General features: G+C 38.7%; 1 protein-coding gene across 9 annotated transcripts; it reads left to right on the forward strand.

Annotated features, from left to right (window-relative positions):
* The first annotated feature begins 658 nt into the window (after nucleotides 1-658).
* Nucleotides 659-15,789, forward strand: LOC120947789 (sodium-independent sulfate anion transporter-like). Of its 9 annotated transcripts, none has more exons than XR_007452249.1 (5): nucleotides 659-854; nucleotides 10,800-11,237; nucleotides 11,307-11,657; nucleotides 11,729-12,802; nucleotides 13,700-13,811. XR_007452249.1 is itself a non-coding variant. In XM_040363503.2 (5 exons), the coding sequence occupies exons 1-5, from the start codon at nucleotides 770-772 to the stop codon at nucleotides 13,709-13,711; spliced, it is 1,770 nt and encodes a 589-aa protein (XP_040219437.2). In that variant the 5' UTR covers nucleotides 659-769; the 3' UTR covers nucleotides 13,712-13,825. The 9 variants fall into 9 exon arrangements, 8 of the variants coding, with proteins under 8 accessions (XP_040219437.2, XP_049463848.1, XP_049463847.1 ...); XM_040363503.2 differs by having other exon boundaries at nucleotides 11,729-12,612; nucleotides 13,700-13,825; XM_049607891.1 differs by having other exon boundaries at nucleotides 11,729-12,612; nucleotides 13,635-13,808.
* The last annotated feature ends 224 nt before the right edge of the window (nucleotides 15,790-16,013 follow it).

The following is a 16,013-nucleotide window of genomic DNA, read 5'->3' on the forward strand; positions in this document are numbered from 1 at the left end:
GCGACTGACCGAATCATTTTTCCAAACAATTTGGAGCTGCTTAAGAAAATATGTTATTTTTCTATGTGTTTTATTTAAATCGGACAGTAAAAGTTTTGTTAAAGGTACACATATATACATGTTTGGACGGATTGCATCCATTTTCGCAATGGAAAACGATGAAAATAATAATTTATTTTGAGATTCAGCACGACCATTCCCTCGATGACAAAAAAAAGCTTTCACCAGCCGCCGCCAGATGCGCTAGTGAACATCGAAATTACAATAGCGAGTACGGACAATATCCTCCTTAAATCATTAAAATCAAAATCAAGATTTGCATTCAAAACGTGTTTTTAAATAATTTTTATTTTTATTTTTTTAATGTTTAAAATGTGTTCAAATGTAATTTTTATGCTTAATCTGGTTCGTAAACAAACTTGACAATTCGAATATTTCGGACGAAGCAGAAATGTCGCGCGAGACGAGTAGCTCTGTTTGCAAAATTAAGCTACTTTTTGTCGCGAGCGGTGTTGTAGCTCTATTTCTCATAGATACACAAAATAAACACAACACACGTGACTGCTAAGAGAAAGTCAGAATGGTGAATTTTTATACATTATTGACAAAAGAATCGTTTACAAATCCTGGCTTCCAATTTTCTATCACTTTTTCGGCACTTTCGTCATTTCGGAACAATGGCATAAATTTATCTTTTTTAAAGCGATAAAGAGCATTCCGCACATTCCTATCCCACCTCCAAAGTAGCACATGCCGTTCTTGTTGCTTGATGTCACTAACGGTGCTAGACAAATTTCGGACTACTGTACTGTCCACAAATTTGACCCATTCACCATCGATCAACACAATATCGGGTAAGGTTTTTGTGACTAGTTTAAGGATCTTCTCGCGGAAATATTCTGCCGATGAAAACGCAAGGTCGCTATCAGGACGAATGATCAATACGGTTGCTTCTTTGACCTGCAAAAAAAGATATGGAAATGAGATTATGCCGTGCGATAACCAATGCATCCTTACTTACATTCATAATACGATGGGTAATTCTAGGACGAGATGTTAGATAGAGAGGGAAGCATAAATTGACAGCGATGCCAACGACAATTCCAATTTCCAGGCCCAAAAACAGACATGCTATAACTGTTACTAAAAAGGGCACCATATCCATTCTCTTAATACGCCACATTTCTGCTACAGCTCGATACTCAATGATGAATATCATTGCTGCAATGATGACTGCTGCCAATGTAGTTTTTGGAATGTAGAAAAAATAATCTGTCAGCAGTCCGAGCGCAAGCAAAACCAATGCGCCCGTAAATACACCACCAAATGGTGTAACTACTCCGCTGCTACTGTTAATCGCGGATCTGGCGAACGAAGCGGTTGTCGGTATGGAGGATATGAAGGAACTTGCCACATTGCAGCACCCAAGTGAAAGCATTTCTTGTGTTGCATCTACTAACCTTCCACGCGAAAATGCTTTTCCTATTGATACGATTTCGAGAATAGATATGAGAGGAATCGAAATCACAGACGATCCAAGGATGCGTAACATATCACCAAAGTCGTAATGTTTGCCATCATGCTCTGTTTCAAACGGAGGAAGTTGTATTGAGGGCAGGCCTGACGCCACTTTTCCGGTTAGTCTAAAAGGATACTTTTCTTGAGTGCTACAAATATATGCGAGCAATCCTCCGCTCAGCACGATCATGGCATTTCTCAGTAAGCAGATATATTTTGTGAATATTTTCCAAGCCCCTTTGCCGCGTCCCTTAATAAGCTGAAATAAATAATAAAGTAATATACCATGGCTGATTAGAGGCTTACGAGAGAAAAAATATGAAACATTAGTCAGTTACCAAACTTACCGTCAAAAGAATCAGTAGCGTCAGCGAACTAAATCCTAATACCGTGTCCCAAAGCCGTGTTTCGCCAATGTTTTCGTACAGATTGATCCAAGTGTCGACGAACCCAGAAGACTTTCCTGAAGAGGAAATTCCCATCAAAGACTTCAGCTGGCTGCTGATGATGGTTATTGCAGCAGCTGTAATAAATCCCGTGATCACTGGCATTGATATGAATTGCACCACAAATCCAAAGTTGAAACATCCCAGCAGGAGCATGATGCATCCTGATAAGAATGACAACAAAACGGCCCCAGCTGGTCCAAGGTCCAGCACAGGTTGTTGAACCATCAACGCCATTACGGCAGTTGGGGCGACCGTGATCTCTTTGACAGATCCTAAGAAAGCATAAATAAACGACCCCATGAAGTTCGAGTATAATCCATACTGGGGTTCCAGGTTGGCCACGGTGGCGTAGGCGATACTTTGGGGTATAGATGTAAGACCAACCGTAATGCCGGCAATAATATCAGATACCAGACTAGTAAGATTATAATTTGGTGCCCATTTTAAAAATGGGAGCCTGCGTAATGCCGTTTCTTTTGTCCATAAATTGTTGAACTGACGTACAATGTGATGCCCAAAGTTGGGAAAATGTTCTCGATGATCCAGACTGTCTGTAAACGTGTGTATATCTAATGAATTATTGAACTTTTCACCCCATCTGCGCAGTACGTACCTCGTCTTTCGGGTTCTACCGCTACATTCTCCTTCACCGTGTACAATGTGCTCTCCGTTGCTTCTGTGTTCATTGTGTTTCAAATCTGAAATAAGTCGTCAACTCTTCATTACAGCTCCGTTCTCTTTATAATCATAGATGCCGCAGGTTGTAAACCATCATAATTTCAATTGTTTGCAATATGAATTGAAGGGAAGAAGTGTGCCGAAGTTGGTAAGGAAGTTTTTACCTAAACGTATCATAAAGATATTCCGTTAATAACTACGGATGTCGGCAACGATGAGAGTGCGTTGATAGTATGGTTATAAAGAGTACCCAGCTTAGTATCGTTATCTTAGCCTTCATGATAAATACCGTCATAGTAGCACAAACAATTACATTATCACAATATAGGTCATTCCAATAAGACAGATTATGTATCAATCTGCCGATGAACGCGTGCCGTACGCGAGATACAGTGTAGACCCTAAGTTGCCTCTGAATTATTACCCTTAAAGGAGTATTGATTTTCTTTTACAATTATAAAAATGTTTGAACCCATTACAATACGATTTGTGCACAAAGCAATTCTAAAACATGTTTCTTCTCAAATTACGTGTGGCTTGCAGAGAACGGAGGGCAATTGGCAATAAACAAACAAATGTTTTGTTGTTATTTTGAAAGCTGTCTTAAACAGCTGTCATGATACGAGTACAGGTGGCTCTAGAATTACGCAGTTCCAAAAAATGTAGGGACTACTCCCCACCCAAGTGACATTTGCTCGAAACTGTTGTCCCATATCTGCTCGATTAGTACTCGATACGCCTGAAATTGTGGATTTGTGCGTGATAAAGTGTGTTAAAAGCGCCAAGATTAGGTGTGCTCGTAAAAAAGATTTTCTTCTATCGATGAACGATGCCGCCGAGCACATTTAACATTCAAATCTTTGATTTTTGATGAAAAACAAAAGTTACTTTTGTGTAGCGTCATTTTATGAAAAATCGCTATTATTTAAGTATGAAATGGCTACATGGCCAACTATAACGATAGGAAACATCATTTCCGAGCAAATCTAGAAGAAAGCAACGAAAAAGCCGCATCACAGTTGATTTTAAAGGCCTTTTTTTAAATTCCCTCAAACTGGTGCAGTTTAAGGGAAGTTTCCCAAGCACCAAAGATTAAGCTTAAACGACTGGAAAATCAAATATATATTTAAAAAAAGAATGTTCCATAGCTTCATTGGTTTGCTTACTAGATGGCGTCTTACAACTCATCATTATAATGCTGTCCTTTTCTTGCAATGTGTTTCGACAAGTTTCATCTTATCATGATCTATATAGCCTTCTAACATTCTGAGCAAAAATCTATATGAATGGTCGTGTGGTCAGATACGTGGGTATCAACACCAACGACCATTACTCAAATCTCACTTGCTTCAGTGCTGGTGGTTTCAATTGGAGTTTAGTATTTAAACAATAGTATCGCCGTTCTAGTTCTTCTTCTTCTTCTTATCCGGCGCTACAACCGCTTTGCGGTCTTGGCCTGCCTCAGGAGTGTCCGAAACCGCTCACGGTCTCGCGCCTTCGTCTGCCAGTCCGTTATCCCGGCCTTAATGGCGGACGCCTCCACGCCATCTTGCCACCTCAATTTGGGCCTACCACGCCTCCTCTGTCCTTGTGGACGGCCTAAAAAGACTTTACGGGCTGGGTCGTCCGTTTCCATGCGTATAACATGGCCAGCCCACCGGAGCCTGGCGAGCTTTATACGCTGTACGACAGTGAGGTCGCCGTACATCTCGTATAGCTCGTCATTATAGCGGCTCCTCCATTGTCCTTCCACACATACGGGGCCAAGTATCCTTCTGAGCATCTTCCTCTCGAACGCGGCTAAGAGGGTTTCGTCAGATTTGGACAGTGTCCATGTCTCAGAGGCGCATGTGAGTACTGGTACTATATAGGTACTATATAGTCCCAGCTTCGTCCGTCGCGACAGGTTCTTTGAGGTGAACTGCTTTTTCAGGCTGTAGAATGACCGGTTGGCAGCTAGCATCCTTCCGCGCAACTCAGCTTCCATGCTATTGTCGTTGCTGACCTTTGATCCCAGATAGGTGAATTGTGGGACGACTTCAAAAGTGCGTTCACCTATCTAGTTCTAGTTCCGTTCGCCGTTCTAGTTCTAACAATGTATAATTTCAACGCAAAACCATACAATAGTACAGAGGGAATGAGAAAGCTCTTATCTAAGCGAGGAAGCTCCACTGGTTGTGCATCCCATCAACAGATGGCACCACCAGCTTTTTGCTATATTAAGAATGCATGAGTTTATTTGTCGTCTGCTAAACGAAGTCTTTCTATATTCCGTGTAGGTAGAGAGCTTAAGTCGTTTAGAACCCGTTTAGTGGTCGTTTAGTGGATTTGTGGCACTTTGGTTAAGGCTCCAGTTTAAGGGACTTTGCTCGCATTCCCGGCTATTCGTGCTCGAAAATGTTAATTACCCAATTGACATTTTCAAGCACGGATTATTGAGAATTCGAGCTATTTTCCTTAAACTGACACCTCAAACTTCCCTTAAACTGCACCAGTTTAAGGGAATTTAGAAAAAGCCCTTTAAAACACCTGTGATGCGAATGTTTTGTTTCTTTCTTCTAGTTTTGCGGGCAAATAACGTTTCTTATCGATATATTAGGTGATTTAGTCATTTGATACCTTAAAAAACTAATTTTCACAAAATAACACCCCACAGAGTTTTCTTGTATTCTTCATCGATTACCTACACTATGAATGTAAAATGAGCTGGACGTTATCGTGTATCGATAGAAGAAGGTCTAATTTACGGATACATAAAATCATGGCGCTTTTGACATTCTTGTTCACACACAAATCTCAGGCCTATCGAGTACTAGTCGAGCAGAAAGGTAAATACAATTTCGAACAATTTCACTAGGGCACCTTAAACTTCTTTTAAACTGCACCATTTTAAGAGATTTTAGAAAAAGTACTTTAAAATCAACTGTGATGCGGCTTTTTTGTTACTTTCTTCTAGATTCGCTCGAAAATGATGTTTCCTATCGTTATAGTTGGTCGTGTTATACTTAAATATCATGAATCCATTTTATACTTAAATAATACCCATTTTTTATAGAATAACGTCACACAGCATTATCTTTTGTTTTTCATCAAAAATCATAGCTATGAATGAAAATTGAGCTCGACGGCATCGTCTGTCGATAAAGGAACTACTAATTTACGAACACACCAAATTGGCGCTTTCAACACACTTGATCACACACAAATTCTCAATTTCAAGCGTATCTAGTACTAATCGAGTAGATATGGAAAAACAATTTCGAGCAAATATCAATTGGGGAGCCCCGATATGCCCGGATGAACGTCGCTCTACTGTATCTCGAAATACAGGTGATCTCCGAGTTACGACTGTATTTGGGACCGAAAAAAATTCCCAAAGCAAGTCATAAGTTTAAGGGCGGTGGCAACGCTGATCGGATGCGATTTTATCGGATGAGATTTATATGGGATTTGACAGATAACGTCGGACGTGCGATTTCGTCGTCCAACGTTATCTGTCAAATCCCATATAAAAATTTGACAGGCCATCCGATAAAATCGTATTCGAAAAAGCATTGCCACTGCTCTAAAGGTCGTATATCGAATTTATGTAAAATTAAAGTTATAATCGAAATTGAAGAATCGAAATCTATGATATAGTCTTTCGCCGAGTTACGCGACATTCGAGATACACTGCTTCTAGACGATCAACTTTTGTGCCGCGACAAATTTTCTGCGAGCTCTTTGTTCTAAAACAACAGCTGGAATCGCGAAAGAAATGATTTAAAATTAACAGTCGTTAAAAATTAATCAGAGTCGTTTAAAATTGCTAGAATTTGGCATCGCGGACGCATTGAGTTCATTTGTTAATTTTAACGACTGGTCCTATGCCGCCGTTAAACAAACGACTGTCAAGAGCGTATGCAATACAAATTAACAGTCGTTTAATTATACTGCTCGATTTTTTCCCCGTGTTTGCCTATATGCGATATCGAGCAGTCGTTAACTGTTTTGACGATCGTTTATTTTAACAGGAATGAACAACAAATGAACTCGGTTAAACCAAAATGAACTTTAAACGACTGTTAAAACGTGTTCATTTATTCGCGATTCCGGCTATTATTTGCGTAATTCGGGAAAGACTATATCGTGTATTTTATTTACAACAATAGCCGGCATCGCGAATAAATGAACACATTTTTAATTAAACATAATTAAACGACTGTTAATTTGCATCGCATACGCTCTTGACAGTCGTTTGTTTAACGACGGCATAAGACCAGTCGTTAAAATTAACAAATGAACTCAATGCAATCGCGATGCCAAATTCTAACAATTTTAAACGACTCTGGTTAATTTTTAACGACTGTTAATTTTAAACCATTTCTTTCGAAATGCCAGCTGATGTTCGATACTGTATTGATTTTGCTCAAAAATTCATTAACAAGATATAAATATTCAAGATTGGTTAGTTGTAGAATATTTATGAATGTGTATGTTAGAATAATTTATAGAGGCTTTGACTCCAACATAGTTCTTTCGCCTAGTTATGAATGTGTATAAAACGGCCATCAGTAAGAAATTCAAAAAAATACTACCTTTTTCCAAATGATGGCTTTTAACTGTCAATCGACAATCAAAATCGTCGTATCACTAAATCGTCGTATGTCGAGGGTCGCCTGTGCAGAGGATTGAGATTCGCTTCGTGATTCAAATCACTAATCACTGCAGATTCCGACTCAAATAAACCTGCATCACGTTTATGGAGGAGCGCCGTCAAACATCTAGAAAAAAACACAAAACAAATACTTGTCATATTCCATACAATTTTCATGTTCGATGCCTTGTTTGATTAGTGTCAGACCGTCGGCAAAATAATCATAAGGTACAACACTATATGATTTATTTATTTATTCATTTATTTATTTATTCAATACGCAATAAACATGCATGTTATATGTTTTTAAATAATTTAATTATTTATTTGCATGACATACTCGCTACATCTCGAAACGATCAAGAGCATTTTAGAGGCACACTTAATCCTTGTACTACTACGGGTGAAATGTCCTTGCTTGGAGTACAGATATATAATCTGTAGTTTTCCTTTCTTTAAACATTTCGAAGCGTTTATAATACTTGAGGCCGTGAAAACGTTTGTCGCCAAGCAAAATTTGTATGATATCACGAAGATAAGAAAACGAAATCGCTCTGTAGATTATAAGTATCACTAGCGTCTAGCTGCTGTAACATTTTATCTCCTGTACTCATACTGGAAGCAGTTCATTCTTCGGGACACAACTGTGACATTGGTAGACAACGTCTTTTGCTGTCTATTTGAAGTGCTAACCGATTAAAGTGCTTTAATTTGTACTTGGCAACAGGTTAAACCAGTGTAACATTTTACTACAGTAAAAATGGAAAAACCAGGCGAAAAACCGTTATTGAAATCAGTGTTTACTGGAGGTATGTATCCTTGAGATAAATGGAATAGGTTCCGCAACACTGATTTACATGTTCGTCCCGTATTTCGATAACATATGTATTCAGACAACGTTCAGATGGATTTTTTTTGTGTGACAAGGGCAAGAAATACAATTTAATACATGTTCTGTGCTTGTTAAGATCTTCAATACATGATAACTGTCACGAGTTTGCCAATTGCCAGCGAAAACTTTTTAAATTCTTCCGCACCACAAATCTCTACACACTAAATTTCTGATAAAGTTTCGTCTTTCGATCTGCATTAAATTCAATTCAATTTGCATTTAACAGCTAATTATCAATTTAAAATTTATGATGAAACTGTTTGTCCGTGAGTAAAAACTTTTTTCCACAGTTGGTGAAGCATGACATAAATGATTGTTGCTAGTTTTAAATCAGTTAGCAACGGCTGCTTGTAACATCGTTTGCAATAACTACGAATGCAAATAAGCCGTTTTGCTCTCAGAATGTAAAACGTCTTCGTTGCCAGCATACGCACAATACATACAGATTCAAGCAAAATTTTATAATAAAGTTCATCATACTAATTTAACCAATGTCATCTAGGTAGCTAGCAATTTATAAAATAAATGTACGTACAACTCAAAACTACATTAACAGTAAAAAAAACTCGAGACAGAGAGAGAGAGAGAGTTTGTCGAATACTCCACCGAAATACACTTAAGGCTTGAGTGTTACATACTTGCTTATTGTGGCGTGGTGTATATTTCATGGTTGCAACCCATTGAAAGCGTGCGAGCTATAAATAAAAACGCGTAGGCTATTTTTGACCTTAGTCCACACGCTTTGTTTTATCAACGTTGATAATACGATAAATATTTGCACATTCGTCTGGTGTACTTTTGGGTGGACGGATTTTTGTTTTATCGTCGACACATGTTGTTGCTGGTTCCACCAATAACTATCGTTTCACTTTTAAGTTTAACTACATTTACATCATAACTTTGAAATCCCCAAAACGACAATTTTTATGCTACTATCGTCAAATCATACGTACAACTTAAAAACATGCCCGTCATCGGATCAAACGTTTGCTAGGCCAAACCACAAGAAGATTGATCGTAATTATAATACTTTGCTGTTATTATAATACTTACCATTAGTAATGGTTTACTGTATAAAGTATTGTTGTGAAGCTTATGGAAAAGTACGACTGGCTGTTTTCGATTGATTTGATTGTATAAATCTAACGCCTTTTTCACTTTTTATAAAAAAAATCACTGCACTGCCACGATCGTGAGAATGTTAAGAGTGAACACGAATTATTTGCATTTCTGAGCAGAAGCTTACGATCGACTAAAAGACAGCAAATATCAAAATGTATTACGAAGGGGTCGTGACAAAAAGCTCCAGCAGGTTTGTGAAGATTTGTCATGGAAATCCCATCGGTGTACGATGGGAATTTTACTGATTGAAGCTGTAGCTGGTCGAATGCGTACTTGTCTGATCATCGATTTTGAAAAAAACTTTATCTTATCCATAGATCATGTAAAGAAAATCTCATAAGGAATTGTGTGATGTTTTGTACCTAGCTCTTACTTGTTTAGTATTGTTTGCTACTCCAATATAGCATATATAACAAGAAATTGAACACTATAGATTCTTTAGCATGTTTACCGTTTACTGAGCTTTAACAATAACTGTTGAGTAAGTCGGCAAATCGAAAAGTATTGAGATTAATTCTGCTGAGCTGAGAAAAAAAGTTTCAGTTAATAAAAAACAAATAATATGTTGCAGTAAATAAAATTCCCTTATATAATAGCACTGAAAGAGTTTCAAAGCAAACATTAGCTATTTCGATTGAAAATGTAGATATACATGAATAATAAATATTTTGTAAGCTACTTTGAAAGCAGCCCTCGCACGATGCGCGGAAGTATTTAGCGCCAATTCTGGGCATGACGGCAGCTGATATAACGGGCAGTGCACAGCGCAGCTGGCGTTCAGTATAGTGTTGTATAGTTCACCAGACAGTATTGAAACACATGATCGGGGAATTTTTATTTAGAAAATGATCAGTTAATCATACCTTCCCGCTCCTGTCCCATCAATCCATTGTTGTTGAGTTGTTGATTGTCGTGTAAATGTAACTTTAGATCACGTGGCAGGGTAGTTGTGTTTTTGTGTCACACATGAACTGCATTATTAGCAAACATGCACTGTTACATCTGATCAGGAAAGACACCTTTTGATTAGTGGTAGAAACAGTATGTATGTATTCTATGTATGCGGTAGATTAAAACGCATAAAAAAAGTTTATAATTTTTACTTTTTTGGTTTCTTAAAACAGTATTGTTTAAACAATACTTAATGTAGAGGAGCTTAGTGATAAACGGTGATTGGTGTAAGTGTTGATTAACAGTAGGAAAATTACAAGTTATTGTGCGCTGGAACCGAAAATGGCAGTACATTGCGTGACGTTATCGGAACTAGAAGAACGTAAACAAAAGCAACTTAATGGTAGGTTCCACAATGTGGCGATTATGAACGTGAGATGCATCGCAATCGATGTGCGAGTTTATGCCTTTGGAACGATAGAATTCACACTTCAATGGTTCAATGGTTGACCTTGACATTGATAAGGGCAGTAGCATCATGCTTTGTTGGGGAAGTTTATTGTTTTTGTTCTGTTTTTTTTTATTTATATTATTGTATCTCATTTCCCAACAGAAAACGGCGATGTAGAAGAGGATTGCAGCGAGAAATTTCCATCAGTGGGACCAATGCTGACCTCGAAACTGGGAGGCTTTTGCAACCGAAAATTTATCTTCAAACGTCTGCCAATTCTGCAATGGTTGCCGGCGTATGAAGCAAGATTCCTGCTAGAAGATATCGTTGCTGGACTATCTGTTGGTTTGACTGTGATACCACAAGGGATTGCTTTTGCTGTGATGGCCAACCTGGAGCCCCAGTATGGACTGTATTCAGCATTTATGGGATGCTTTGTATACTGTGTGTTTGGAAGCTGCAAGGATCTTACTATCGGCCCAACGGCAATCATGGCACTTATGGTGCAAGTTTACGTAGGCAGTCTTGGAGCAAACTTTGCCATATTGTTAACTTTTCTGACAGGATGTATTATTTTAATGCTTGGTTTACTAAACTTAGGTATGTACAGTAGAAATAACTATGTAAACAACACCATCTCAAACTTGATATGCTTGGATTCGGACGCAGGATTTTTGGTGCAATTCATATCGATGCCTGTGACTGCCGGTTTCACGTCTGCAGCGGCCATAACGATTGCAAGTGGACAGGTGAAATCCTTGCTCGGATTGCCAGGTCGGTCTAACGAATTCGTCGATTCGTGGATCAATGTGTATGAACACATTGGTCAAACTAAGCTGTGGGATGCGGTGCTGGGATTTACTACAATTGGTGTACTTTTACTACTGCGAAGTTTGCGGAGCAAATGGTCCCTAATGGGTAAATATCTTGCACTTTCACGAAATGCAGTCGTAGTCATTGGAGGTGCAGCGTTGGCGTATTACTGTTCTACCTTTGGATCTAAACCTTTCTCCTTGACTGGTACGTGTTTTTAGCTTGGAACCAGAAAAAAGATGCAAAAACTATAAAAAATTGTACATCTATCATTTCAGGAACGGTTACTCCAGGACTTCCTCCTATAAAATTGCCCCCGTTTACCACAGTGCTTAATAATGAAACGCTCGCTTTTAATGAAATGACATCAATGCTCGGCTCATCAATCATTGCACTTCCATTGATTGCTATTCTGGAGACGATTGCAATCGTTAAAGCATTTTCGAAGGGAAAATCGATTGACGCCTCACAGGAATTAGTCGCACTGGGAATGTGTAACATTTTTGGATCGCTTGTATCGTCCATGCCGATCACCGGATCGTTCACTAGAACGGCGGTGAACAATAACAGCGGTGTCAGGACGCCTCTAGGTGGGATAGTAACCGGTGTATTAGTGCTGCTGTCTCTGGGTCTATTAACCGACACCTTCTACTTTATACCGAAAACCGTGCTGGCAGGGGTGATGATAGCTGCAATGTTTTTCATGATAGAATTTCATGCGGCTTTAGAGATATGGCGAACAAAGAAGGTGGACATAATACCATTTATGGTGACTTTAGTTTCCTGTCTACTGCTTGGCTTGGAGTATGGTATGTTGATTGGAATAGCTTTGAACATCTGTTTTGTTCTATACATGACGTCAAGGCCTAACATTGACCAGGCACTTCTTCGTACGAGTTCTGGCATTGAGGCCATGGTCGTGAAACCGGATCAGAGCCTTATCTATTCGTCTATTGAATACCTGAAGCACGAAGTAGTAAAACGTACGGATAAGACTCAAGTGACTACTGTGATAATCGACGGTAGCAATGTCAGCTACGTCGATTCTACGGCCGCAAAAATCTTCTCAAGCACCATTGAAGAATTAGCGCTGAGAGGACGCACAGTATTACTGTGGAACTGGAATCGTTCGGTGAGGTGCACGTTGATACGATTAAACAAGGTACAATTCCATCCTCTATTTAAGAATGGAGGACTAGAACAATTAGACAAGGAAATCTGTAACGAAAGCTTACCCTAGTAAAAAAAATATAGGTTCGTATGTTCTTGTTTGAAGAAGAGCAATAGTAACATAACAAAAGTGGCAATAAGTCAGGTGAAATTAACGTAATTGCTGAAAACTCAGAAAAAAGGTGATTATTGTTTAATTCTTTACGACGTGTTTTAAAAGTTCTTAAAAAAACTGTTTTGTTAGACACAAAACCTTTGTCAATAATAAGACGTTAAAGGGGTCCTAGCTGTGCACGAAGTATTATTTTCGTTGGTTTCTTTTGTTTCGCTACAGTATTGTGTGAATAAGCTCACGCATTAACAGTGTGTAAAAATAAAATATTTTTCAAACGATACCAATTTTGTTAAAAAAATGAAATTGTTAAGATAGCTTAAGAATTGAACAGTACCAATCAAGATTCATGATTGAAGAAATAACAGGCGGTATTCTCACGATAACACACTAAAACTTATCTTCTGATTGGCTGCTACATCGAAAACATATCTTATGATGAAGGCCTTAAACATCACAAAGAGTAGGTTGTCTGCAATTACTATTGAACAAGATATGTCCTTCTGAAGTGTGTAAATGGTGCATGCTACTTGAATCATTGATAAGCTTGTGAGCCTGACTCTGCAATTGTGTTTGCGTGTATAACACTAATGCAAGATTGCTGCTATTAGGAACTTAATAAACTGTTTATTGTCGTCTATATGTCCTTTATGAGGACTGTGTATATAAACACTGGAAAAGCTTTGCAATGCGACTATTAGTATGATAGAACTTAGTTGACTGGGTTCATGTCAAACACATACACACTCATAGTAGGCGGTTTTTGTGATTGTTGTTTTCGAGAATTGTTTTTTTTTTCAGGATTGCACAATTATTGTTGTAAATAGAAGGAGAAATTATATAAACATCTCCTGCGAAATCTAATGGTGTATTATTTCTTTTTTTTGTGCACTTGTGTGAAGTGTGGAAAACAGTATCGAAGCAATAATTTTGTTAGAGACGCGTTGAATATTGGTTGAATTTTCAGAATCAGCTGTAAACCAATGAAAGTAAACCCGTGGTAAACAACAACAACAACAACAGCACAACAACAAAAACAAGAAAATTCCAACGTTATAGACGCCTAACTTGAAGATGCCACTCGAAAGCAAAGCAAACGGTTAGTAAAGTATTCCTATCAGCAATTATAACAAACTCTATGATTGAGTGATTTAGCGAAATATTTTTGCTTTTTGAATTTTGCAGGTGAAGACATACGTGAAAGTTTCCCACAGCCTATGGAAATAATATATACCTGCACACGAGGATTCTTTACACGCAAACAATTATTCAAACGTTTACCTATTCTTCAGTGGCTGCCGTCATATACATTGCAATATCTAGTAGATGATATTGTGGCCGGGCTTTCTGTTGCGCTGACAGTTATACCACAAGGAATTGCTTACGCAGCTATAGCCAATTTAGATCCGCAATATGGATTGTATTCAGCATTTATGGGGTGTTTCATTTATTGCATTGTAGGAAGCTGCAAAGATGTAACAATTGGACCTACTGCAATAATGTCGCTCATGATAAATGCACACGTGGGAAATAGTGGACCAGAATTCGCAATACTCTCGGCATTCGTCACTGGATGTGTGGTTCTATTGCTCGGCATACTTAATTTAGGATTCCTCGTGCAGTTCATTTCGTTTCCTGTTACGGTTGGATTCACTTCTGCCGCAGCTATAACAATTGCCAGTGGACAAGTGAAATCTTTAATTGGGATTTCTGGACAATCGAACGAATTTTTAGACTCTTGGATAAATGTATTCCAACATGTTCAAGACATCAGATTGTGGGATAGTGTGCTTGGTGTCTCCACTATCATTGTTCTACTGATATTGATGCAAATGAAAAACCTCAAAGGAAACATTTTTTGGAGGATGTTTGGGAAGTATGTGGCTCTCTCAAGAAATGCGATAGCAGTAATAACTGGGGCTTTCCTCGCTTATAGTCTGAGCGATATTCGAAACTCGCATCCTTTTCTGCTCACTGGAAATGTGACCCCTGGCTTGCCACCAATTCAGCTTCCACCGTTCAGCACCACCATAGGCGAGCTATCGTACAGTTTTTCGGAAATGATTGCCAAACTAGGTACTTCTATCATAACCTTACCGCTCATTGCCGTCTTAGAATCGGTTGCTATCGCTAAAGCCTTTTCAAAAGGCAAACCTATTGATGCCACGCAGGAAATGATAGCTCTCGGTATAAGCAACATTGCTGGTTCGTTTGTGTCATCCATGCCTGTTACGGGATCATTTACGAGATCTGCAGTGAACAATAACAGTGGAGTTCGAACACAGCTTGGAGGTATCACTACCGGAATCGTCGTACTTGTTGCCCTTGGATTGCTTACGAAAACGTTCTACTACATCCCAAAAGCATCGCTAGCAGGAGTCATAATAGCGGCGATGCTCTTCATGGTTGAATTTCAAGCAGCTGCGGAAATTTGGCGCACGAAACGTATAGACTTTATTCCAATGATGTGTACGATGGTGGCTTGTTTACTTCTTGGTCTAGAGTACGGTATGATTGTCGGTATTGGAATTAACGTGTGTATTGTTCTGTACCAAATATCACGACCATCTATTGAGACGATGCCTTTGACAATCGATGGAATTTGCGTCCTAGTCGCCAAACCCGACCAGAATCTGATGTATTCATCCGCGGAATATCTGAAACATCAACTTCTTAAGCAAGCAGATAAGCATCAGTGTCAATTTATCGTTCTCGACGGATTGCACATAAATTCGGTGGACACTACTGTAGCGAAAGCACTCGTCAGTATGACGCACGATCTGGAGCATTCAGATCGGAAAATAGTGTACTGGAAATGGAACCGTTCAGTACAATGTACTCTACTCAGAATGGATAGAACTTTGTTTCAGAAAACTTTTAGACACGAAGAAAGCATAGACGTAATAATCAAGGAGCTCATTGCTCAACAAACACCAACCAGAAGTGCTGTTTAGGAAGAATTTCATTTGATTCAAATTTAAATGCCCTTGAAAATCAGACTATTGAGACGTAAGCAACATTTTTATGAAATAAAATGAAAATTTGTTTTATATTAAATTGATTTGTTTAGATTTTAGTTGAACCATTGTAAAGCAATAGTAGATACATGTCCAAGTAAATATACACACACTGTTGTTATTTTTGTTAGTGGGGAGTGCCCTCTTGTAGGCGGCCTTGCAGCTTGCTGGTTGGGCCTCCTTCTCTCAGGAGATAGGGACTGTCACCTAGAGACGAAGTAAGCTCGAAGAGGTTACTCCCCCACGAGCTGAGCCGAGAGATAG

Source organism: Anopheles coluzzii, chromosome 2, assembly GCF_943734685.1.
Source record: "Anopheles coluzzii chromosome 2, AcolN3, whole genome shotgun sequence".
Taxonomy (NCBI): Eukaryota; Metazoa; Arthropoda; class Insecta; order Diptera; family Culicidae; genus Anopheles; species Anopheles coluzzii.